At 42.2% G+C, this 27,107-nt stretch overlaps 1 protein-coding gene and 1 non-coding gene across 2 annotated transcripts in view; one reads left to right on the plus strand and one right to left on the minus strand.

Moving 5' to 3' along the window:
* Positions 1-27,107, plus strand: part of LOC126455449 (zinc metalloproteinase nas-14-like) — a 135,456-nt gene that overhangs the window by 101,747 nt on the left and 6,602 nt on the right. The window contains exon 4 of the mRNA XM_050091204.1: positions 22,347-22,531. Coding sequence (XP_049947161.1) covers positions 22,347-22,531 — 185 coding nt within the window. The remainder of the gene's footprint in view (positions 1-22,346; positions 22,532-27,107) is intronic.
* Positions 26,169-26,242, minus strand: Trnat-ugu (transfer RNA threonine (anticodon UGU)). Its single transcript has one exon. It is a non-coding gene; the product is annotated as a tRNA-Thr (tRNA).

Consider the following 27,107-nt stretch of genomic DNA (forward strand, 5'->3'; position numbering starts at 1 on the left):
GTGGCTTTCCATACCGCTGGTATAAATCTTCTTTTTTTCTTCGTTCCCATTTACCTTCCATGGCATTGTAGATGGGTCCATATATCTTCCGAAGTACCTTCCTTTCAAATGCACATATTGCTTCTTCTGCTGTTGCTGATGTTGCCCAAGTTTCACAGCCGTATAAAAGTACTGGTCTCACCAGTGTCGTGTATAGGTGGATCTTGTTCTTCTGCGATATCAGCCGAGATCTGAAAAGATTGTTCAGGCTAAAGAACATGCGATTAGCATTTGTTATACGTTGCTGTACTTCTTTCGTTACTTCACTTCTATTTGTTAGTATGGAGCCCAGGTACTTGAACTCTTCAACTCGTTCGAAGGTATGCCTGTCGACATCAATGGAAGGAGGGAGATCTCGGCGGCGTGATACAACAAGATATTTAGTTTTTTCCTCGTTCACCACCAGCCCAATTTTCTCTGCATTGTGGAGGAATCGGGAAGTATCCCTGCGTACTTGCTCTAGAGTGTCGCCAAGGATCACAACATCATCAGCAAATGCCAAGATTGTGTCTGCTCCCACCATCTCCATCTCTCTGGTTCGACAAGTGTCACGGCTTACTTTTTCCAGGGCCAAATTGAATAATATTGGCGCCAATGGATCTCCTTGTCTCAATCCATTTTGTATACTGAATGATGGTGATAGTTGATTACCAAACCGCACTTGGGCCGTAGACTGAGAGTAGCAAGCAGCAATTAAGCGGATGTATTTTGATGGGATGCCAAGTTCCTCTAACGTTTCCCATAACGTGGCGCGGTCAATGCTGTCATAAGCTTGTCGAAAATCGATGAAGATGAGGTGTAGATCCTTATTGAATTCGTAGAATTTTTCTATCAACTGCCTCAGAGTAAATATGTGATCAATTGTCGATCGTCCAGCAACGAACCCACATTGATAGGTCCCTACAATTCCTTCAGCCAGTGGTTTCATGCGGTTTAGTAGCAGTGTTGTAAAAACTTTGTAGCCAATTTCAAGTAACGAAATCCCTCGGTAGTTGGATACATGAGTAGCATCTCCCTTCTTGAATATGGGACATATGATTGCTCCCTTCCATTCCTCAGGAATAACTTCTGCTTCCCAGATGGTAGAAATTAATCGTTTCAAAGCACCCACCAGTGTTTCCCCTCCCAAGCGAAGCATCTCAGCTGTGATACCACTACCTCCTGGAGCCTTGTTGTTCTTGAGTGCTTTTAGGGCAACACTAATTTCTTCCTCAGATGGTTCAGGGACTTCAACTCTGTCAAAACGGGCATCCGTCTGTGTTGTCCCTACTGGTGGGTTGTCGGGATTCAATAGGTTTTCAAAATGTTTTTTAAATAGGGTTGCTTGCTCTTCTGGCGGTACAACTTCACCCGTCTCATTCGTTAGGACCAATGTACGTTGTCTGTATGCGCCTCTGGCGAATCTTGAGGCCTGGAAAAACGAGCGTGACGACTTTGCTTCTTCGACTGCAATCAACAGACTTTTGTGGTGGTCCCGTTTCTTCTTTCTCATGAGTTGGTCCGTGTTACGCCTCGCTTCGTAGTAAGCTACCCTTGCTTCTTCCGAGAGTTGCTGTAGCCATTTTATCCTCTTCGCTGATCTAATCTCAACAGATTCTCGACATTGTTCATCGAACCAAGGTTTACTTCTTCGTTTTGCATCGCAAACTAGTTCTTCATTTGCACTTTCTAACACTGCATTCCTCAGCAGCATCCATGCGTTCTCCACACTGGTAGGGTTCTCTGTTATTGTGAGATGTTCTGCAATTTTTTCTTGATAGCGCTGTCTCACTTCTACATCTTTCAACTTATTCTTGTCGAAGCGGACCATCATTTCAGAATTTCTTCTCCACATGGTTGAAAGTTTCAGACGTAGTTTGACTACCACTAAGAAATGGTCTGAATTCATATCTGCCCCGCGAAAGGATCTTACATGCTCGACACTACAATGATGTCTTCGGTCAACAAGAACGTGATCGATCTGGTTCATCGTACTTCCATCTGGGGATATCCAGGTTACTTTATGCACTGCTTTGCGGGGGAAGTATGTGCTTCTAACGATCATTCTCCTTGTATCGGCAAGGTTAATTAATTTGATACCATTCTCGTTGCTTGTTTCATGGATACTATCAGGCCCTATCGTTGGACGATACTGCACTTCTCTTCCCACTTGGGCATTGAAGTCTCGTGAGTTATGAATATTATATTATTTGTGATAATAAAAATTAGTAGACTCCCAAATAACATTGTAAATGTAATAAAAGTTCATCCGAATACACGTATTTTTCCCATTATATCAATTGTAATATAAATAGCAAAGAAAATGACTGTTGAAAATTATTAAAAAAAAAACTGACGTACGGAACTCGATCCAGCGATCCAGCGGCTTGAACGCCAGCCACTTCTTTTTTTTTAAAAAAAGAAAAAAACATTTTTTTATATTGTTCGCTGAATTTGTTGAGGGCGGACGTCAGAATACCCATTCAGTTTGGTCGTTCATCCGTGTGCTCAGTTTTTTTTTTATAAGAAACTGAAGCTAACCCTCTGACCGAACACGCTGAGCTACCGTGCCGGCACCACTCGGCCGCAGCCGCTTCATGGTTAAAATGGCCACGCACAGGTCTATATTTGACGACCGAAAGTATCTTGCGATATTCTCAGTAACGCTTGAGAAGTACGCGCTACTGCTTACACATTTTGTTGTCCTCATGGAGTTCTACGAGTGTACGAAGTTAACACTAAATCCGCGTTACAAACGTCGTGGCCTCCCCTTGTAAGACAAAAAAGAAAACGACGCACAGCGAAGGAATTATCCGAATGGGGTGGAAACCAGTAGATGTGGTGTACACACACAGACAAACAAATGATTAAAATTTCTGAAAAACTGAATGAGGTATTCGAGAGAAGAAGCTCCACAAACAGAGCAAGTCGATAGCGCGTTGGTCCATCTCTGGCCCTTATACAAGCAGCTATTTGGCTTGGCATTGACTGATAAAAGTTACTGGATGTCCTCCTGAGAAATATAGTACCAAATTCTAATTGGCTCGATAGATCGACAGATTCCCGAGATGGTTGGAGGGCCCTGCCCATTATGCTCCAAAAGTTCTGAATTCGGGAGACACCTGGCGACCCTGCAGGCCAAGGGAGTGTTTGCCAAACACGAAGGCTAGCAGTAGAAACTCTCGCCATGTGTGGGCGGGCATAATCTTGCTGATACGTAAGCCCAGGATGGCTTGCCATGGAGGGAAACAAAACGGGGCGAAGAACATCGTCGACTTGCTGCTGCTCTGTAAGGGTGCTGCGGATAACTGGCAAAGGGATTCTGCTATGAAAAGAAATGTCACCCCAGACCATCATTCCTGTTTGTCGTGCCGTATAGTGGCTGACAGTCAGGTTGGTGTCCCACCGAACGGGGTGTCTCCAGACATGTCTTCAGCCTGGAATCTCATTGACTGGAATATAATTGTCTTTGATTATGAGTCGTGCTTCAAATTGAGCCCCGATAGCTAGCGGATACTTGTCTGGGGATGCCCCAGACAGCGGTGGGATACGGCCCAGGAACCAGGAGTGATGTTCTGGGGGTGCCATTTCTTTTCATAGCAGGATCCCTTTGGTTGTCATCTGCGGCACACTTAAAGCACAGAGGTAAGTCGACGATTAAAAAAAAATTTAGAAAAAAAAATTAAAAAAAATTAAAAAATGGTTCAAGTGGCTCTGAGCACTATGGGACTTAACATCTGAGGTCATCAGTTCACTAGAACTTGGAACTACTTAAACCTAACTAACCTAAGGACATCACACTCATCCATGCCCGAGGTAGGATTCGAACCTGCGACCGTAGCAGAAGCGCGGTTCCGGACTAAGCGACTAGAACCGCTCAAACACAGCGGCCGGCTCTGACAGAGATTCCATGCCCCGATTTGTTGCCATTCATCGCACCCATACTGGCCTTATATTTCAGCAAGATACACTCCTGGAAATTGAAATAAGAACACCGTGAATTCATTGTCCCAGGAAGGGGAAACTTTATTGACACATTCCTGGGGTCAGATACATCACATGATCACACTGACAGAACCACAGGCACATAGACACAGGCAACAGAGCATGCACAATGTCGGCACTAGTACAGTGTATATCCACCTTTCGCAGCAATGCAGGCTGCTATTCTCCCATGGAGACGATCGTAGAGATGCTGGATGTAGTCCTGTGGAACGGCTTGCCATGTCATTTCCACCTGGCGCCTCAGTTGGACCAGCGTTCGTGCTGGACGTGCAGACCGCGTGAGACGACGCTTCATCCAGTCCCAAACATGCTCAATGGGGGACAGATCCGGAGATATTGCTGGCCAGGGTAGTTGACTTACACCTTCTAGAGCACGTTGGGTGGCACGGGATACATGCGGACGTGCATTGTCCTGTTGCAACAGCAAGTTCCCTTGCCGGTCTAGGAATGGTAGAACGATGGGTTCGATGACGGTTTGGATGTACCGTGCACTATTCAGTGTCCCCTCGACGATCACCAGTGGTGTACGGCCAGTGTAGGAGATCGCTCCCCACACCATGATGCCGGGTGTTGGCCCTGTGTGCCTCGGTCGTATGCAGTCCTGATTGTGGCGCTCACCTGCACGGCGCCAAACACGCATACGACCATCATTGGCACCAAGGCAGAAGCGACTCTCATCGCTGAAGACGACACGTCTCCATTCGCCCCTCCATTCACGCCTGTCGCGACACCACTGGAGGCGGGCTGCACGATGTTGGGGCGTGAGCGGAAGACGGCCTAACGGTGTGCGGGACCGTAGCCCAGCTTCATGGAGACGGTTGCGAATGGTCCTCGCCAATACCCCAGGAGCAACAGTGTCCCTAATTTGCTGGGAAGTGGCGGTGCGGTCCCCTACGGCACTGCGTAGGATCCTACGGTCTTGGCGTGCATCCGTGTGTCGCTGCGGTCCGGTCCCAGGTCGACGGGCACGTGCACCTTCTGCCGACCACTGGCGACAACATCGATGTACCGTGGAGACCTCACGCCCCACGTGTTGAGCAATTCGGCGGTACGTCCACCCGGCCTCCCGCATGCCCACTATACGCCCTCGCTCAAAGTCCGTCAACTGCACATACGGTTCACGTCCACGCTGTCGCGGCATGCTACCAGTGTTACAGACTGCGATGGAGCTCGGTATGCCACGGCAAACTGGCTGACACTGACGGCGGCGGTGCACAAATGCTGCGCAGCTAGCGCCATTCGATGGCCAACACCGCGGTTCCTGGTGTGTCCGCTGTGGCGTGCGTGTGATCATTGCTTGTACAGCCCTCTCGCAGTGTCCGGAGCAAGTATGGTGGGTCTGACACACCGGTGTCAATGTGTTCTTTTTTCCATTTCCAGGAGTGTAATTCCCCCACACATGGCGAGAGTTTCTACTGTGTGTCTTTGTGCTTGCCAGACCCTACCTTGGTCAGCAACATTATCGAATCTCTACCCAGTTAAGAAGTGCTGGAGAATTATTGGCAGGGCACTCCAACCTGCTCGGGATTTTGTTGATGTAACGCGCAATTGGACATCCAAAAACTCTATCAATCAATGCCTAGCCAAATAACAGCTTGCAAAAACATATTCAAATGTGTGTGAATTTCTATGGGACCAAACAGCTGAAGTTATCGGCCCATAGACTTACACACTACTTAAACTAGCTTATGCTAAGAACAACACACACACCCATGCTCGAGGGAGAACTCGGAACCTCCGACGGGAGGAGCCGCGCAATCCGTGACATGGCGCCTCTAACCACGCGGCTACTCGGCGCGGCAACAGCTTGCATAACGACCAGAGGTGGACCTATTGAATCGTCCCCTTAGAAAAATTATACAAGACTGTGCTTTAACTGACACACAATATTTTTTTTTTTAGCGCAACGCAATCTGACTTTCAAAAATCCCTACAAAAAAAATGGCCCTGACTAACATTAACCTATGCATTTCACAAAAATCTTGGTTACTCCCACTACTGCAATAAAGCGAGCGCCACTACTGCCAGCTAAATAAAAGATTCAAACTATGGAAGGCACTAACTACTGATAGGGATAGTTAGCAAATGAAAGATATTAATAGAGAACAAACAATGTATTTGCCTTAATATCATCATAATATATATAGCAGTTCATGACAAATTACAAAACTCCGCCATCTCTCTCCCCACATCCACCACTGCTGGCGGCTCACCTCCAACTGCGCAACGCTACGCGCTGTTCACATCCAGCTGCCTAACACTACAATGGCGAGTATTACAACAATGCAAAGCAGCCACAGACTGCTACGTAACGTTGCCAATAAGAAAACATAAACAGCCTACTTACATAGCCCCCATGCTCCCCACAAAAAATTTTACAAATTGTTTTGGGCACTGGGCAATACATATTTGTTAAAATTTTTCATAATCGTAATTACAATAACAAAGAAATCAAATGCACACACTTATTGATACAATGTTTGTCAAAAGCTAAAATTTTCTCACAGTCCATAAAGATAGTTCTGATCATTCATCATAATAGTAATTACAGTTTTTTTTCACAAAGTTTCATTAGTAAAAGAAATTGCACACTGAAGTAGTGGATTTTCATGCAGTCTTGAAGAAGTAGTGTTGTCCTTCCAACGGAAAGACAGTGCTGACTCTTGACATGCTGACAGGTAATGGGCCACAACAGAGCAAACCCACAGCAGAGTCATTTGAAGTTTTGAAGAATATTGGTAGGTAGGTCATCACAGAGCAGACCCACTGTAGTCCTGGTAGAGAGTATGGTATTGGTGGGTCACCAGAGGTGATGATCCACTGCAGTCCTTGTAGAAATAATGGTATTTGTGGGCCATCAAAGATGCAGACTCACTGTAGTCCTTGTAGAAATAATGGTATTGGTGTGTCATCAAAGATTCAGACCCACTGTAGTCCTTGTAGAGATGGCCAGTAGCCATCTGTTGCGATCTGTTGCGACTGTGCAGGTGCACAATCACCATCGAAGAGTCTTGCGGATAATATAGCAAGTCCATAACCACCACTTGTGCACTCACAAAGTTTTGGAATTGTCCTTAGAACCAGCAATGCTGTTATCCAGTCCCTTGCTGAATTATTAACACACGTGCAAACACTAACAGTCCCTACTTCGCACATATTGCCCATATACTATGACCAACAGAAATGTGTGCAGTGAAATGGAACTTACAAGTTACTTAATTTGATGACCTGGTGTCAATTACAATTTTATAACATAAGAAAACAATAACAAAGGTACAAAATACATCATTAAAGAAAATAATAGTGCAGATAACATTTGTAGTAAAACAGGCTTGACAAAAGAATAGAAATAAACATGCATATCAGTGTTACAATAATTATGACATAAGTACATACATAAAGATCAGAATAACTTTTGAAACATCAACTTCACATATGAGCATTAAAACAAAACAGAATAAATAATATCTAGACACCTTTATGAAGAAAATAACATAGTATTTGAAAAATTCTACAACATAAATCTTATCAGCTAAACATATAAAGACAGGAAAAACACAAATACACAAGGGTACACAAACAAATAGCATAATAATGCAAGAGGAAAGGACAAGGTTTGTTTTACTGAAGTATTTTGCAAACAAAACTTTCTTTACTTCTTGGAGATCTCCCTTCATTCATCATTATTCCCAAAAAGTCCTATCTATACCTGCTTTCTGTATTCTATTCATATTTCTTTCAAAATAATTATTTCTCAGTGCACAATTCTCATTTTTGCCAAATCTGTTTCTTATATCTTCTCAATGCGTTTCTTCCAATTCATCGCAACTCATTCTCTTATATAGTCTACCCCCTCTTAAGCTAACTTAAATCTACTGATCTCAGATGCTAAACTAAGGGACGAGGCAACGCAGCAGCACAAAACAATTAACACAAACAGCAAGGACAAAAAAATTCAAATTTGCAAGGCAAGCTACAGTAAATCTAAATTACCAAGCAATTCAACATTACAACTAATAGAGGCAATGCGCAGCAAACAAGAAAAATAACTCAGTAGTAAACTGGCTTAGCAGAGTAACACAAATTCAAATTCAGTAACACTATGCCTGGCAAGCAGCAGCAGAAAATGAAATAACTTATACCTAAACATGGCAAAGCTCAAGCAGAAAAAATAGTACATTAAAGATAACAATGCAGACAAGGGAAATGTATAATCACATCTTAATGTCTATGTAATTAAAGTGGTGCACCACAAGAAGTTATTCTACCAAAAAGTTACCACGTACTTGAAAAGAAAATTATGAATGCAGTTCGTGTGAAGGTAAATGTCATTTTGTGCTCCCTCATTTTTTTGAAAAAATTATTATTTACTCGATCTGTAGACAGAAAATATTTATATTAGTACATCTATAAAATTTTATTTTAACCAATGCTGCAGTGCAGCTAGAAATTAGATTTCAAATGAAATAAGCAACTATGTACAAAGTAAAGCATAAGAACATCATTCAGTAGTCATTAGGCATTTCATAAGTTAGTAGAAAAATCTCTCAACTAGAGAGACAGTAGTCATAATCAGGTGTATAGACATAAAAATATTTCTCGTCATTTCATTAGGCATTTCAGTAAATCATAAATTAAGAGCTCCACAGTGTAATCATATGTTATCAAGTTCGACCGTGTCGTTTTTCCGATGCTTTCTACAAAGGAACGTCAATAGCGAGGATAATGGCCTCCCTTTTTTTTCCACCTGTGCCTCTGGAAGGCACACACTAATGGCCTTTTTTTTTTTTTTTTTTTCAGGCGACTGTCGCCCAGCTGGGTGCCCACGACGCATTACGTGCAGGTGGTCACTTAACTTTCTTACGAAATATTTACGACACCAGTTTCCGCTACAGTGACAGTCTCATATAAAAATATTTCACAGGTCAAGAATTTGGGTTACAAATCTGTAGAAACAAAATCCTATTGATATAACAGTGTCCAAAAAATTTTCGTCGGCATTGTAATACATTCACGCATTTACATACATTTCATAACTCTTAAAGTACGATTCTTGGATTCCAACATCCTTTTTCACAAGTCAGAGTCCCTAACCACTACTCATTATTCCTTACCTTATTCGTCGACACTTCTTCAATATTTCGTCATTACAGATATGTAGCATAATCAAATAACTCATATAGCATCAGCTTACTGATAATAAACATACCGCAACAGCATAATACACATCGTCGTCGTAAAAATAACATCATAACACCTCAGTCAAATCTTGAAAACGTCGTAGCTTCCTCCAATAATTTCAAAACCTAAAAAAAATTCTCTGCTCATGTCAGTAGTATCATTTACCTCAAACTTACTTTAAAAATCATGCTCCCTTACCAAATATGTCATTCAAAGCTCTCATAGTATCACAATGGTTCCAAAAAAATATGAACAGTTCACAAAGTACAGACAAAATACAATTTCGTAAGTGTGAAGTTATACAACGATGTAATTACGTAAACATCTGTCACTGATGTAGAAAAAAATTGTTTGTTTCTCTGTCAAATAATCAGATAGCTGTGTAATTCTGTGTTAGAGAAATATGGTACCGATGTGTAAAGTTGTATAAGCAAATACCATATTAGCTAGGGCTCCTTGTGCTTGCCAAACACATGGTACACAAAGTAGGCATGCACCCCCCTGAGGATAAATGTAATTATATCCTCAAGTGTTACAGATTACAGCAATGGAATGAAATGTATCACGGAAAACTTTCTTTGTAATTCAAAAATCTTGAAAAATAAATGGTTTAAGTACAAAATTGATCACTCAAATGCGTGCCCTGTAGCGCTAAATGTGCGTCTTGCTGTAAGATAATTCTGTGGAAGTGTCGTAGTTATCGTCCTCTGTAAGCAAAGTTCTGCTGAAGTCAATGTACTTACCTCATCATAAACGAAAGTGAAATGCTTTGCGAATAGATATCGTAGTTATTATGTTTATTGGTGTGATGAAGAAATTACTGTGCTGTAACATATTGTTGTGCTACGGAAAAGGCTGTCTCATTGTAGCTATACCACAAAAGTTACTACTAAAACATGTTTTACTTTCCAGAAGAATTCAGAAAACTGTGCAGATATAAAACAGAAACACTGCAAAAGCAACATTGTAAATTGTCACTCATTAGTAGCGTCGTGATAAAATCGTGTAGCTGTCACATAAACTAACCACTGTGTCATCTGGTATCTCACAGAAAGTACTTTAAATCCAGAATGTATTTTCAAGTAAACCAAAATGTTGCATAAAAATCTCATTAGCAGTACTGGTAAATGTTCTAAGTATGTAAGCCTTACAGTCGTTACATAATCGTGCAACTAACAAGCAAGAATGTACACATACAATAACAATGTGACGTCTGTTCACTATAACAATGCATTCGTAATTTCTGTTTAAATAAGTTCTCTTGGTTCTTGACTGGATATTTAACTTCAAACACTGTTGCATGTTAACAGATACTAAGTCTGACAAAGCATACTGGTAATGTAAAGTGAAAAGTTTTATGGCAAAGACAAAGTTAAAAAGCTGATTATCTTTCAATAAACGGTTTTACATGTGAAATGTGGTGAAAACCTTTATTCTTCCTAGTATGCAGAATTTCAACCTTAACGCAACTATCATGCGGTATACGTCGGTAAGGAATGCTAAAATTTTTCTCAAGGTTAGCTATGTTATTTTTCTCTGAGCCACCCGGCACACGCGGCTACCTGCGGTGCGAGTCATTGTCTGTTCCTTTGTTGGCGCGCGTCGTTATTGGGATTTGGAGACCTAACTTCTACAAATTCACTGTGACGAGAGGGCCCTGCCCTGTTTAAATCCCGCCAGTTCTGATGCAATTCAGGTCTGTCGTTATTATTATATCGTCTGTCGTCATGTCGGTAGTTCCTGTAGTTTCTTGTCTGTCGGTCATGTGGTGTAGAATTTCTCCCGGAATCGTAACTGCGCGCTGAACTGTTGCGTCTGAAGTTATTCTGTCTCCCTTGATCATAATTGTTTTTGTTCCCATATTGTCTGTTTCTATGATTGTCTCTGTCATATTCATTACTACGGAAATGTGATCTTTCTTTGTAACTATTATTACTCTGCCAGTGGTTGTCATATGGGTGGTGTCTGTTTTGGTCACGATTTGCGTTGTAAGAATAGCCTTGTCGTGTCCAGTTATTATTTCTGTCGTCACGGAATTGTGACGGATGTGACCTGTAGTGATTGTTTTCCTGTTTTCGCATCCCGCGACTGTCTGTGTCAATTTCTAATTGTTGTAAGAGTCCCTGAAAAGCTTCAATGTCGTCTTTGCAACGTCCTGCTAAAATAATATGTCGTAAATGTTCAGGTAATTTGATTAAGCAAATGCGGATGAGTTCTGAGGGGCTGTATGGGTTTGACAGGTACTGATTCTTGTGCAACATGTCTTCAAAATATTTCACAAGACTGGAGAATTCAGATTGTTCGAAATGTTTCATCATTATGATGCTATGTTTTACTCGGTCTTGTGTAGCTTGAGACCAATACGCTGAGAGGAAGGCATGATAAATTTCTCCTTCACTGTGACAGTCGTGAATGACTGATCGCATTCTTACAGCTGGTTCATTCTCTAAGTAGCCACACATAAATTCTAATCTGTGTTCTAACGACCAGTTGAGAGAAAAACAATGAGAGAATTGATGCAGCCATGCTTGTGGATGAATGTCGTTGCCAGAATTCTTAAACGTTTTGAATTTACGTGTAGTAATGAACAGCTTATAGTCAAAATCATCGTGTCGGCGAGTCGCATGTCGGTCATTGTTACGTCGTGTCGGCGGTTCAATCTCAAAATTCGGTGCACATTGCCAATTTCTTTCATAATTTCCGAAATGCGCTGTGTTATTATTTTGTGGCTGTTCCGTATTTCTATGTCCCTCTTCCCGTATTGGGGTGCGAGTGTCCTCTGAAATACGTAATTCTTGTACTACTTGTGCCAACTGATCTTGCACTTCCCGGATTTCTCTTTTGTACTGTGTATTGATTTCATTTTGATTTTGTTTGAATTTTCTAATTTCTTCATACTCTTCAGTGTCAGTGAAGGCTACAGGTGTTGTGTCATTCAGATCATCATCTACCTTTGTAGGTAAGTTAGTGAACTGATCTGAAAGTTCCGCTACTTTATCCGATAGTGGAATTATTTCCTCTGTATGTTTTTCTGAACCAAGTTTCAGAGTGTCCACTTGTGTTGAAATCGTATCTACTGTGTCCTTTAAGTTTTCTTGAGTTTTTGCAAGTTGCGTAACCGTATCGGTAGATGCAACTGAGTCAATTTTAGCTTGCAAGGTCTCATGATTTTCATGAACAATAATTTGCAGTTCTTTTATGGCTGCTTCGTGATTCTGTAATGCATTTTCATGCCGCGAAAAAATAGGTTGAAAATGCTCACAAATTTGTGTTTATACGTCATTTTTTGACATTTCGATTCGATATTATGTAACTCAGTAGTTAAGTCTTCACGTGTTTGTTCAAGAGTTTGTTCCAATGAGTCTAACTTTTGAAGCTGTTGCTGTGTTTGTCTCTGATTTTGTTCCATCGTGTCTAACTTTTGAAGATTTTGTCCCATTTGTTTCTGATTTTGTTCAAGTGTTCTGTCTAACTTTTGTAGCTTTTGTCCCATTTGTTGCATTAACTGTAATAACAATGCACTGGTGTCTGAAACATGTTCCTCACTGCTTTTCGGCAGTGAATTTGCACCGGCAACATTGACATTTTGACAAGCAGAAAATGTGTCTTGACTTATTTGAGAAAACGGTGAGGACCCAAAACCTGAATCTGCAGTATTTGCAAGATTGTGTCCTGTCATTCCCGATTCCTGAGGAGAGCTGTTGCCGACCGATCGATCGATAATGCTTCCCTGTTCACTATTTGTTTTACTGTCTACGCCATTGTTTGCCGCCCGCTCCATTTCCCTATGCACTATTACCAAATTACTACTTTGAATGTCTGTTACTTCATTACACAGTGGTGCTGATAAGCTACGCTCGTCGTCACTATTATTTCTCAGTTTACTTTGGAGCCTAGTGTTACGTTTTTCACACGCCATTATTGTCACAATATTTCACACGACAACACAGAAATACACAATTTGAAGAGCAAAAATAAGAGAACACATTAACATAGCACTGAAAATAATATCTAGTTAATTGCAAGCGCAGGTGCGAAATACTTGCTGCAAATCTACATGCATGCCACAACTGTTTTACTGTACAACAATGAAAAACTACAACTACAAAGGAAATTCTCTCTATAATTACGCGCTGGTAATAAACGAAAACTACACTAATTACACAAACTACAAGAAAAAATCAGAAGATTCCAGTGAGGTATCCTCGGGTAAGGGTCGACATATGAAACGTCCCCTTTGAACAATTATACAAGACTGTGCTTTAACTGACACACAATATTTTTTTTTAGCGCAACGCAATCTGACTTTCAAAAATCCCTACAAAAAAAATGGCCCTGACTAACATTAACCTATGCGTTTCACAAATCGCTTACCTCACAAAAATCTTGGTTACTCCCACTACTGCAATACAGCGAGCGCCACTACTGCCAGCTAAATAAAAGATTCAAACTATGGAAGGCACTAACTACTGATAGGGATAGTTAGCAAATGAAAGATATTAATAGAGAACAAACAATGTTTTTACCTTAATATCATCATAATATATATAGCAGTTCATGACAAATTACAAAACTTCGCCATCTCTCTCCCCACATCCACCACTGCTGGCGGCTCACCTCCAGCTGCGCAACGCTACGCGCTGTTCACATCCAGCTGCCTAACACTACAATGGCGAGTATTACAACAATGCAAAGCAGCCACAGACTGCTACGTAACGTTGCCAATAAGAAAACATAAACAGCCTACTTACACTATGCGTCACTGATTTTCTCAGTTTGTGAAGCTGTTTCTTTTGAATAAAACATCCAATTTTTCTGAACTTGTAACTATTTCTTTGTCTGTACTATGTAAATCATATCCACCGATTTTCGTCCTAATAAATCCTTGTTAGTGCGTCTTTTTTTTTTCTTTTTTCGAGTGTGCCACCTATCAATCGAAGTCTGCCAGCGGCAATGCCTATGAGTAAGCCTATGTGGTCATTCCATTTCATAACTACATAAACTATTACACCCAGGTATTTCTATGAGTTGATTAAGCCCTGTGTCATTCATGATTCCCTGGTGCTGTACTCACAGGACACTATGCTTTTGCGGCTTGTGAGGTGCATTTTACATTTCTGAATATTTAAAGTAGACTGCCAATCTTTGCACCTTATCAAGATCTGTGGTCACTATTAACATTTGCTGTTGCATCGTTAATACGCAACGAGAATAGCAAGCGTCCCAACACACTTCCGTGGGGCACGCCTGAAGCTACTTCTACATCTGTCGACGACTCTCCACCACAGGATAACACGATGCGTCTTCCAATCAATAAATATTTATATTCCACCCACAGGTTTTATCTGTTCTCGTGTAGTAAAATATTTAAGGCACATAACAAGTACGGCACACTATTATCGCTACTCTTAATCGCCCTATGTATCCAGTTATGTCACCTAGCCTAGATGAATATCAGAGATTGTTCAGTGTTAATCTCATCATGTTACATCAACTTCAGTCTGTTTAGTATTTCCTAACTCACCCTTCCAATTACACACTCAGGAACAGATTACAGTAGACTAATCATGCTACACCAATTGTTCCCCAACTAATGTGATTTCGTTGTGTGATTTCGTTGCAAGAAATCAAAATTCATGCCTCGATACAAGAACTAGAAGGAGCAGGCAGTTTCACCATTTTCTCTGTTTACGTGATATTAGTAATGCCTTATCTCTACACGAAAGGGACACAATGAAGTTTGGCGATATGAGATAACGTTGAACACTAATAATTTGATATATTGCACGCGCAACGGTCTGTTTCGTTAACTTCAGTGTTAATCAACTCTGAAACGGCGCAACCTACTGAATTCTTTTCTTATCAGTTATTTATCAGAATAACATCCCCTTCAACACCCTTACAGGCCTTTCATACTGGTTCTGACCAACCTGTATACGTATAATCAGACCACTTTTATATCCTTGGTGTCTTTTGTATCATAAGATACCACATGCCGGTTCTTACTTTCACCTTAGAACAATCCCAATATGAAATAGAGGCCAAATTTCGTATCAGTAAAGTTCCTGTCCACAAATTCTGAGATCAGTTCAGCTGTTCAGTGTGAACCATGTTTCGATCGCACGGGGGTGTTGCTTAGGGAAGCGAAATGGATATGCGGCCTAGACAATGACGCTTGAACGCCACGTACATCTCGTTTCTAATGGTCGATTAACGCACGCGACCTTGAGGTTGCGTGCTGAACTCACATATGGCGACATGTGCCTTTCATATCGGGCTAGTCCTGCGTGTTAAGCACAAGACTACTAATTCGCATCTATATAATTCTGCAATGACTCGCGTAATATGCTTATCAGAAACCGAATACGCAGTCAGAACGAATTTATTAGATCTTCCAGTCTCAAAATACGGTAGCCAGAGAGATTATTTTAATTAAAAAAAATAAATACGCTGTAGTGAGACACGACGGGAGCGTTCGACGACGTTTTCTTTTCAGTACTTTTCATTCACTATCCCTAAAGGTAAATTAGGCTGTTCCAGTTTTGATCTGTTGTAGAGTTACGAGCTACAGTTTATTTTTCAGCCTAATACCGGACTAGCTGATAGTGCGGTAGAAGGACCCCTAATTGGGAATATCTGAGAGGTGCTTTGCATTCCCGGAATTTACCTTACAATCGAGATAAATCTCCCGGAAACCTTGCTCGGAACTGGGGGATAGGACTTATTTTTAACTGGATCCTGGGGCAATCTGTCCCACATAAAAATTGTGAAAGCCTAGTCTCTGTGTCAATGTAATTCTTTATGTGCATAAAGAGATGGGTTGTTGACTTGCTTGGCATGTGCAGTAGTACCTAAGTCGTTCCCGATTGCAGGTATCAAGCCAGGTGGCGCAGCGGTTAGCACACTGGTTTCGCATTCTAGAGGAGGACGGTTCAAATCCGTCTCCAGCTACCCTGACTTAGGTTATCCGTGATTTCCCTAAATAGCTCCCGGATGGTTCCTTTGAAAAGGGGCACCGCCGATTTCCTTCCCCCTCCTTGAGACAATCCGGCCTCGTGCACCATGTCCGGCGACATCGACGTCGATGGGACACTAAACCCTAATTTTCTACCCTTCGATTTCAGGCGATGCGATCAACGGTTATGTCTGTGTGTGACGACGGTGTTTCACTGTGGCTCTGCTCATAAACGACAGATACAGTCGTTTTTATTTCGATTCGATTTATGTTACGTGTTGCTGCGTCACATGCGTCAAAACCTTCAGTTCATTCTACTACAATCGGTTAACGGCTTTCTCCCCCTTGAAATATGAATACTATCTTATGAAGAAGGAAATTAACAAACTGTTGTGAAAATTATAAAACGTAAAAACAACAACGCTAATGAACAGAACACTTGTTTAGTAATAAGTGATTATTATCGCTGAGAGATTAGGCACACGAAAGCGTATCAGCATCGTCGCTTGTACAACTGGAACGGCCAGTGTTTGACCAAGCAGTCGTCAAATGAAATTCCAAGAGACAGTACGCCTCGTCGTCATCAGAGGACGTTGTATCACGTGAAAGAGTTCGAAAGAAGCAGAATGAGCGAGCTCCACTGTGGAACTGCGGTTGGTGCAGGATTTGGGTGTACAATAGAGAGGCACGTTTGCGGCAATTGAAGCTCAGGTTTAGAAGACTACTTAGAATCACCATGGTATACAGTCACTGTAAAGTAGCTTCGAAAGAAACACAGACTACTGCATAATATGTGTAAAACAAAGCATGGGAATAGAGGAACGCTGGTGTCCAAAATTAAAGCAACAAACTGCTATTTCCCCGTTCTGTGTCTAATTCATGGTATAATCATACAAACTGTTAGCACATGACCGTACAATCTTGTTCTGTACGGAAGGTGGCATTCCGATCAATGGACAACCACGACAGCAATGACGTCAGGGCACCTGTCAAGCGGGATGGTGTTCGCAGGGTAGTCCCACATCCACAATCGGTGTGTACACAGTCACAGAAGGTGCAGTATGGCACAGAGAATACGCCTACAGATTCTCTGTTGTGGAGGGCCATAGAAAGAATGGAAGCAGGACAGTCGCAAACTGGTGTGGTCCCATGGCTTAATGTGAATCGTTCTGTTTTTTCTCGGATGAGGCAACTGTTTATAGAGACCGAAACTGTATCCCGGAGACCAGAATAGGACCAGCCACGTGTGACATCAGAAAAGGTGGATTGTTATTTGGCTGTAAGAGCACGACGGTACCGCCTTAATACTGCACTGCAACTGGCATCTGACCTCGCAGCATCTCCTGGACGTGTTGTATCGAGGCACACGGTGTACAGAAGGCTTCAGCAGAGTGGCCTTTATTATTGAAGACCTGCTGTTTGTTACCTCTGACGTGTCTTCAGAGAAGGGAACGTCTAGAGTGGAGCAGTCAGCATACCATTTCGACGGTCGAACAAGGGGTCAACGTCCTTTTCACATATGAGTCCCGATTTGATCTGGAGAGCGATTCTCGACGGATTCGCGTCGGAGGTCACGTGGAACACGATTTCTGGACCCCAAAAATTGTGGAAAGAGACCGACATTGAGTAGGATCTCTAATGGTGTGGGCAGGGATTCTGTTGACCACTCGAACACCTCTTCATGAAATTGTACGAGTGAATCAGCAAGATTTAACTGCTGTCAGGTTCCGTAAGGAGATCTTGCGATCTCATGCGCAGTTGTTGCAAGATGCAGTGGGCCCAGACTTCGCATCGATCGACGAAAATGCTCGATGTTTTTTTGGAAACGGAAGATATTGCACGCATGGCGTGGCCTACCCGCTCTCCCGATTTGAATCCCATGTAGCATGTACGGGATGCACTTGGGAGACGGCCTGCATCGACCAACCACTCTCCGAGACTTGTGGGCAGCTCTGCGGTAAGAATGGGCGTTATTGCCTCGACATGAGATTGACGGCATTATTCACAGCATATTCCATCGTTGTCAGGCCTGTATTGGTGCCAGAGATGGTCACACCCCACTCTGAGCACATTAACCAGTTGTTAGAATGTGTTTGCAAATCCGTTAAGTTGGAAAAAAACGAAGAACATTTTTGTCTGCTGTTATGCACGTTGCAGTTGATTACGCTCTGTATGCTTTACACTGTTTCTACTTTACTATCATCTGTTTACACTGTTTTGTGTGCAAAATAAACGCAACCTTACCAAATTTCCGTGTGTTGCTTTAATTTTGGACATCGGGGTAGGTAGAAGCTGAATGAAACGCGTTAGACTGTCAAGGCGTGAAGCTTTCAACGACTACCATAGCAGAGTATTTTCGAAGGATCTCTCACAAAAACGAAAGAAATTCTGATCATATGTAACAGCTGTTAATGTTACCAAAGTCAGAGTCCAGACACTCACGGACGAGACGGCACTGAAACTGAGAGTAGCAAAGCAAAAGGAGAAAAACTTAACGCGGTTTCCAAATGTTCCTTTACAAACAAAAGTCCAGCTTAAATCTCTCACCAATGCAAAGATTACTGATGTAGATATTAGTGTCAGTGGTGCTAAGAAACAGTTGGAGTCGCTAAAATTGAAAAAAGTTCCAGGGACCGATGCAATCTCCGTCAAACTTTACACCGAATTTACGGTTGAGTTATCCCGTCTTTTAACTACAATGTACCGTAGATCCCTCGAACAAAAAACTTTGCACAGTAGTTGAAAGAAACCATAGACAATTCCGTCTACAAGAAAGCAGCAGAAATGATCCACAAAACTACAGCCCAGTATCCTTGCATCCATTCATTGTAGAATTTGGAAAATATTCTCAGCTCAAACGAACTGACGCATCTCCAACAGAATGGTCTCCTCCACGTCAACCAACATAGAATCTTGTGAAACCCAACTCGCACTTTTCTCACATGACATACTGAAAGCTTTGGATTAAGGCAGTCAGGTAGATGCCGTATTTCTTGATTTCCGAAAAGCATTTGACTCAGTAACACATCTACGCTTATTATCTAAAACACGATCGTATGGGGCATCAAGCCGAGAATCTTTGTTTAATAGCTATCGTAAACACGTGTGTCTGTTTGCTGCTGCAAGTGTCTTTCAGACAGTGGTTAAAAGCAACTGTTACAGTTCTTGAACTAGTCTCTGTTATAGTCCGCTTCACAAGGATCACTGTTCTGTAATTCGTTTCAGCACAGCGGCTAAGGTTCTGTGCACTCGAATTAAATAGGACTGCCGGTCGTTGTGGTCGAGCGGTTCTAGGCGCTTCAGTCCGGAACCGAGCTGCTGCTACAGTTGTAGGTTCGAATCCTGCCTTGGGCATGGATGTATGTGATGTCCTTAGGTTAGTTAGGTTTAAGCAGTTCTAAGTCTAGGGGACTGATGACCTCAGATGTTAAGTCCCACAGTGCTTAGAGCCATTTGAATTTAAATAGGACTGTCCTGTGGTCTGTACTCTGACGGAACTAAAGTTTCAGAGATCATTCGTAGAGTGCAACTGCGAATGGATTGACTGCTTTAAGCCTGGACATTTATCTGTCTGTGACGAAGAGCGTTCGCATAGACTGTAGAATATGAAAACGAACGGCAGCATCAGGAAAGCTAAGAGAAAGATTCGTGATTATCATCATACCAGAATCTACGATACTACATATGAGTTAAACATTAGCCGCGGTTCAGCACTTGAAATCGTCCATGAATCTCCAAAGTTACGCAAAATTTGTGCTCGTTGAGTATCACCCTGACAAATACGAACAGAAACGTTTGAAAATGACGAAATTACGTTTAAAGCGTTTTGAAGAGAAACGAAAAGATTTTCTCAGACGCGTAGTAACAGTTGACGTTACATAGTTATATCATTATGAATCACACAGGAAGCGCGAGAGCATGGTGTGAAAACATCCATCTTCGCCTAGAGCAAAAAAGTTCAAAAGCCAAGCTTCTGCAGGAAAAGTGATGACAGCGTTTTGGGACACATAAAGATCACTGCTGATTCATTACATCTGTAAAGGTCAAACAGTGCGTAGCGCCAGCTGCAGCCAAAGCTGAAATTCAAACTGAGATCGAAGAGGAGAGGAAATGTTTCCAAAGATGCGGTTTTCTTCAGGAAAATGGCCTCCCACATAATGCTGGGAACATAATCCAGTACATTAAATACTTCGATACTTAGCAGCTGTAGCAGCTGAGGATCTATTAGATGACAGTCAGTTTGGCTTACGGAAATGTTACGGAACCAGAGGGGAAATTCTGACATTGCTATTGATTACGGCAGCAAGGCTGAAGAAAAATCAAGACACGTTCAAAGGATTTGTCGACCTACAAAAAGCGTTCAACGGTGTAAAATGGTAATATTTGTTCGAAATTCTGAGAGGAATAGTAGTAAGCTATGAGGAAAGATGGATAATTTGCAATATAAACTAGAATAAAGAGGGGACAATAAGTATGAAAGACCAAAAGTGAGCTACTCAGATTAAAATGGGTGTAAGACAGAGGCGTAGTCTTCAATCTACATATCGAAAAGCAATTATGGAAATAAAAGAAAGATACAAGAGTGGGATTAAAATTCAGGGTGAAGGGACATCAATGATAAGATTCGCTGTTGATACTGCTATTTCAGCGAGACTGAAGAATTGCAGAAACTATTTAATGAAATCGACAGTCTAACGAGTACTGAATATGGATTGAAAGTAAACTGAAGAAAGGAGAAATAGCAGATATGAGATTAGCGATAAATTTAATATAAAGACTGGGGACTACGTAGTAGCCATGTGAAGCATTTCTGTTACCTTGGAAGTGAAGTAACGGAGGACAGACGAAGCAAGGAGGGTATAGGAAGCAGAACAGTACAGGCTAACAAAACGTTTCACTTTAAAGTAAATCTGCTAGTTTGAAATATGAACCTTCGTTTGAGGAAGTAATTTCTGTGAACGTGCGTTTGGAGCACAGCGTCCTATGGAAATGAATCATGGACTGCCCAAAAATGTTCAAATGTGTGTGAATTCCTAAGGGACCAAACTGCTGAGGTCATCGGTCCCTGGACTTACCCACTACTTAAACTAACTTATGCTAAGAACCACACACACACCCATGCCCAAGGGAGGACTCGAACCTCCGGCGGAAGTGGCCGTCATGGACTGTCGGAAAACAGGAAAAGAACAGAATCGAAGAGTTTGGAAAGTAGTTTCACGGAAGGATGCTGTGAATTAAGTGAGCTGATATAATAAGGAAAGAGAAGGTTCTCCACAGAATCGACGAAGAAAGGAACATTTGGAAAACACTGACAAGAAAGAGGTGTTAAGCATCAGTAGATAACTACCACGGTACTTGAAGGACCTGTAGAGGGCAAAAACTGTACGGGAAGACATTCAATAAATAATTGAGGATGTGAGGAACAAGTGCTGCTCTGAGATCAAGAGTTTGACAAAGGAGAGGGATTCGTGGAGGGCCGCATCAAACCAGTCAGAAGGATGACGACACAAAAAGAAAAAAAGAAGTGGGACTTGCCCTGACCGCACAGTGTCTCATGCACGAAGTGAGGGCATGTGACACCTTCGATGAACATCTATACATTGAATGGAGACGTTAAGCTCATTGCTATTCCAGAGAAGCAGGCTAAGGACCAGTAACGGGTTTCATCCTTTCCCCTCCCCGCGGCCCCCTTCACCTAACTCTCTCTGTCTCTTTCTTTCTCTCTCTCTCTCTCTTTCTCTTTCTTTCTCTCTCTCTCTCTCTCTCTCTCTCTCTCTCTCTCTCTCTCTCTCTCTCTCTCTCTTTCTCTTTCCTATGGCTATAAGCAGAGCAAAGATTATACCATCCACCAATGCTAGTCTAGCTCTAAGGGATTTTTAGCTTTTTGATCCGATGACGGAGCAGTTTTGTGAGTCGAAGTTTTGGTTAGATGACGAGGTTTGGAGGCAGTGCAATAGTGGATATACACAATCCCACAAAGTTTCTTCCAGGAAGCTTGTCAGGAGATGGAACAAGTGCACACAGGTTGAAGACGAATATTTCAGAGAAATTATGTTACTTGCAATGCAGTTTCCCCAGTGAAAAGTTTCTCTTTTAACGATTGGCTTTACTTATGTCTTTCCCTTGTAACTCTGTGAAGTTGTTACGTAGCGTGAGCGCCTGAGTGTCCGGCTGTGCTGTGTTACAGATGTGCGTCGCCAGTAGGCTACATGGCAGGGGCAGGCGCGATGTCTGTGTACCTGCGACAGCCGGGCTGCGCCCGCCGCGGCACGGTCCAGCACGAACTGCTACATACGCTCGGCTTCTGGCACGAGCACACGCGCGCCGACCGCGACCGCCACGTCACCGTGCACTGGGAGCGCATCCAGCCAGGTACTTACTGACTGCGCTGCTGTTAGGCCATACTGTCACGTGAAATATGGTAGTTATTGGGGTTAAGTTACGGTTTCCACCTCAAATTCAACCTATAAATAACAATTAACGAGCAGCTGGGAATATTTTGCCTCGTGACTGTGTGGTACAGAGTCCTTCAAACGAAAGGACAATTTCATTCTTTATTTCGACAATACAGTCGGCTTGATTAGTGATTACGTAGTTTCACAGATTGAACTGTTTCTACGCTGAAGCAGTTCTGTTTATACGTGCATTCTATTTCAGATTAGGAACCCTCTGTCTCACCTGCTAGCACCCAGCTGAATTTTAAGATGGGAAGCAATCTTCCTATGTGATATGTGATTTTTGGGATTTATAATTTGGTCTTACGTATAATGCACTCCGCTTAGTACTCTTGTCACCAGTACGAATTTTCTTCCTTATTCTCGCTCGCTTCCACGCTTGTACACCTTTAAGTTCAAAAATGGCTCTGAGTACTATGGGACTTAACATCTTAGGTCATCAGTCCCCTAGAACTTAGAACTACTTAAACCTAACTAACCTAAGGACATCACACACATCCATGCCCGAGGCAGGATTTGAACCTGCGACCGTAGCAGTCTTGCGGTTCCGGACTGCAGCGCCTAGAACCGCACGGCCACCGCGGCCGGCACACCTTTAAGTCCCCATTCTCATTAATTTATTTCTTTAACTTCTAGTAGTCGTTTGCTCAACCTGCCCCTTGCTTATCTTCCTTCTATATTTTCTGTTTTCATGTAATGCTTTGCTTCCTACTCTTGCTTCTGCCATTCTTTCCTAGTGACAAAGCGAACTAATTCAGGTTCTTTGTTTTTACTTCCTGCACTGTTACTGCGTCTACAAAAAACTTGCGCATTTAGTCCTTCTCCTTACCCTCCACATTTCGTTTTCAACAACATTTGGCACAAGCCAAGCAAGCGACAAGTTTTGTCACCTAGTTGTAAAAGAAGTCCGTGAAATGTTGCTTTACACAACATATAGCTTGAACCTGGCACTGCACTATCAAATCGTAAAACATGCATGCATTCCTACAGTATCATATCACTAAACGTGCACATTGAGGCAGCAAAGCAATACAAATATGCGGTACCAAACTCCAACAATATATTTTTGTTTCTTCTTAAAACAATACACAACAACCAGTTTTTCCAGATTTTCTTCACGTAAGCAGGGGCGTTTATCTGATAAAGTATTTTTGTACATAGAAAATGACCTATGAATTGATAAGAGTGTCGGTTACAATTTATTCTTTTATTAACAACGCAATTCGCCTTTGTGGGACATTTTCAGATTACCTATAGGGCTAACAAAAAGAAGCAAAAATTAGCGTATGGTCCTAGCATGAACGATTCTAAATGTGGATAAGGAATTGTTACTAACCTTAGTTTTCCATTTGCAACATTTTAAAAATTATAAAACGGCCCTGTGCTACAGTGAAGCACGTATCAAACCAGATAAACCCGCTGGGGCCCAGTCAAAAATAACTAATATAATATCTTGTAACGATGGGATAGAACGTTAAATAAATAATGAAATTGAATGAAACATAACTTAATGGAGTCGTACTAGCGAGCCAGATTGATGCAATGGTAGCACGAAATAAGTATACTCATTTAAACAGAATACACAGAGATACCGCCGCAGCTTCAGGGCAGGAGCGTCACGCGGACACACAGGGGAGCAATGGCATGGGGCTTGCATGCAAAGACTGCAGAGGACACACTTAGGTGGCGCTCAGAGTAGTTATAGACAGTCGGTATGTTTAATGCTTACAAAATACATCTAAAGATGGTTGAATCACTATGATAAAATTAAGATGTTACATTTAATCAAAACACAGTTGCACATAAAGGGAAACTTTAAAGTACTCAAAATAGATGAAATAGAGACACCAGCCGTAATTAAATGAAACCGTAATATAACCACCAACGATGGGCGTCATCCCAATAACCTGGGATAAAACAAACTCTTAGAACAGCAAGTCTCTACTTGAAAAGTATAATCAACTGGATAGAGGCGGGAGGGGAATTAAAAAACTGAAATGGAAACCCATTAGAAGAGCACAAAAAAATTATGTAAAACTTTCAAAAACTGATACCACTGAATCATAATAGCTTTGGTTCCTACTAGTGAGCTGATTCTTCAGCAACTGTTCGTCAACCGTACACGTATGTTAAAGGATCTCCAACTCTTCCAATAAATCAAGCTTTTTGCGTTTACGAGCACAATGTAATATGCAAAGCTTGCATGAATAAGACGCAGAGCTTGCATGTGTGGCTGGTGCCCTGTTGTCCTCAGGTGTTGAGCAAACGCACAGTTCTGCTTTACTTGGCGTTTCTTAGTTAACAAATGCTGGCTAAATCTCGTTCTAAATATCCTTCCAGTTTGGCAAATGTAGAATTTAAGGCAGACACAGGATTTAATTTTTAAACCCCAGAGGGAGAATACCAATCCTTAGCAGGCCGCACATTATGCACAGAAGAGTTGTGAACATTATTTTGCTGTGAAAAAGCTACAAGGACATCGAGAGCTTTGAAGAGCTTAGCTAACTGATACGATAATTTCCCCACAAAAGGAAGCTTTATACATCTCTGTGGTGGTGACAAAAGATTCGATTGCGCATTGTTTCCGTTGCGCGACAATTTTTTTCACATAACCTATCTATCATCCGTGCAATAAGCTTTTAAGTTATCAAGTTCTCTGTTTATAGGTAAAGTGCTGAGGGGGCACTGCGGAGGCGGTCAGTCATTGATCTAAAACAAAACTTACTTTGTGCTGAGACAGATGACATGATGAAGCATGCATAACTGCATTACTGATTGAGGGCTTTCCACAAAATATCAAGATGGATAGTATGGATCTCAAGCTACAACTGTAAATCTAAATGATTAAGATGTCCGTCGCGCGGGATTAGCCGAGCGGTCTCAGGCGCTGCAGTCCTGGACTGTGCGGCTGGTCCCGGCGGAGGTTCGAGTCCTCCCTCGGGCATGGGTGTGTGTGTTTGTCCTTAGGATAATTTAGGTTAAGTAGTGTGTAAGCTTAGGGACTGACGACCTTAGCAGTTAAGGCCCATAAGATTTCACACACATTTGAACTTTTTTTTTAAGATGTCCGTGATGATTCATAACTTCATGCGTAAAACTACCAACTACGTGAACGAGATGTGATCGTGTTGTGTGCCAGTGGCAGCCCTCACCAGCACCCGAGGTGCTGTGCCTGTATGACAATGACGAATTCAATGTGGCAACTTTCATTCACCTTGCAGACACCAAATATGCATATGTCCATTTGTTATGCCGTACACAGAACCGGCACTCGTCTGAAAAGAAGGCTCGATGTCACTTCAGCGTACAATGTTGACGCCGCAAGCAGCACTGTCGACGCGCCTTTCTCTGGAGCTGCGCCAAGAAAGCAGTAACAACGGTCGCCGTGTGACGGTCTGTGGCGCTCCAGACGCCGTCGCACTGTCATTGCGGTCACTTGCCTTGATGTAAACAAGCCCATTTCCTGATTCAAGGTACGAAATTAGAATTATATATTAATACCTTCAGCTGCTAACGGGCGTTGATATATATCAACGGGGACAGGTGAAAATGTGTGCCCCGACCGGGACTCGAACCCGGGATCTCCTGCTTACATGGCAAACGCTCTATCCATCTGAGCCACCGAGGCCACAGAGGAAAGCGCGACTACAGGGACTATCTCGCGCACGCCTCCCGCGAGACCCACATTCTCACCTTGTATGTCCACACACTACATTCGTAGTGTCCCTCCCCAACACACTCCTTACTCGTGGAAGACATTCTTACCAAGTCCCGTAAGAGTTCGGGGAATATGTGTGCATCCGCACAGACAAAGGTGGTCATGGCCGGTGTTGCCAGAACTATATACTTATATGGATATGGTGTCTGTTCTTTCGAACATGTCCGAACAGATACCATATCCATATAAGTATATGATTCAAGGTACGTGATGAGACTGTTCGTTCCTGCATGGCCGATCGAACAATATGTGTCTTTTCGGACGCTAGGTGCGTTCGATGACGCTCCTGACGTTCAGTATGAACTCCTGAACTTATAAATTATGTATTGGAATGACAGTTGTGTGATTCCGACTAATGTAAGTAGCAGCACCGTGGTACGACAATAAACGATAGTCCCGATATACCACGATTCTGCCGCTGTCAAATTCCGACATATGCTCATAGATATATATCTTTATTACACGAGGCATAACTCGACCTTTTCTCAAACAATACTGACATGCAATTTCTAAACGATAAACCTGCTACATAATCTCTTCTTATGCAGGGTGTTTGTTCTAACTTGAGATATCTAAATATCTCGAAGACGACGCACTGTACGGAAATAACGTTCGAAGTGAAAAGTTAATATTACTTAGTTAGTTACATGTTCCATAGATCATTTGAGCGATTCTTTCATCGAAACAATGCGTAACGAATCAGTTTACAAGATATGTATACATGATCAGTGTTAATATTAGTGAACACATTACTTTTGATCGTACTCATGCAACT

Source organism: Schistocerca serialis, chromosome 1 (genome assembly GCF_023864345.2).
Source record: "Schistocerca serialis cubense isolate TAMUIC-IGC-003099 chromosome 1, iqSchSeri2.2, whole genome shotgun sequence".
Taxonomy (NCBI): Eukaryota; Metazoa; Arthropoda; class Insecta; order Orthoptera; family Acrididae; genus Schistocerca; species Schistocerca serialis.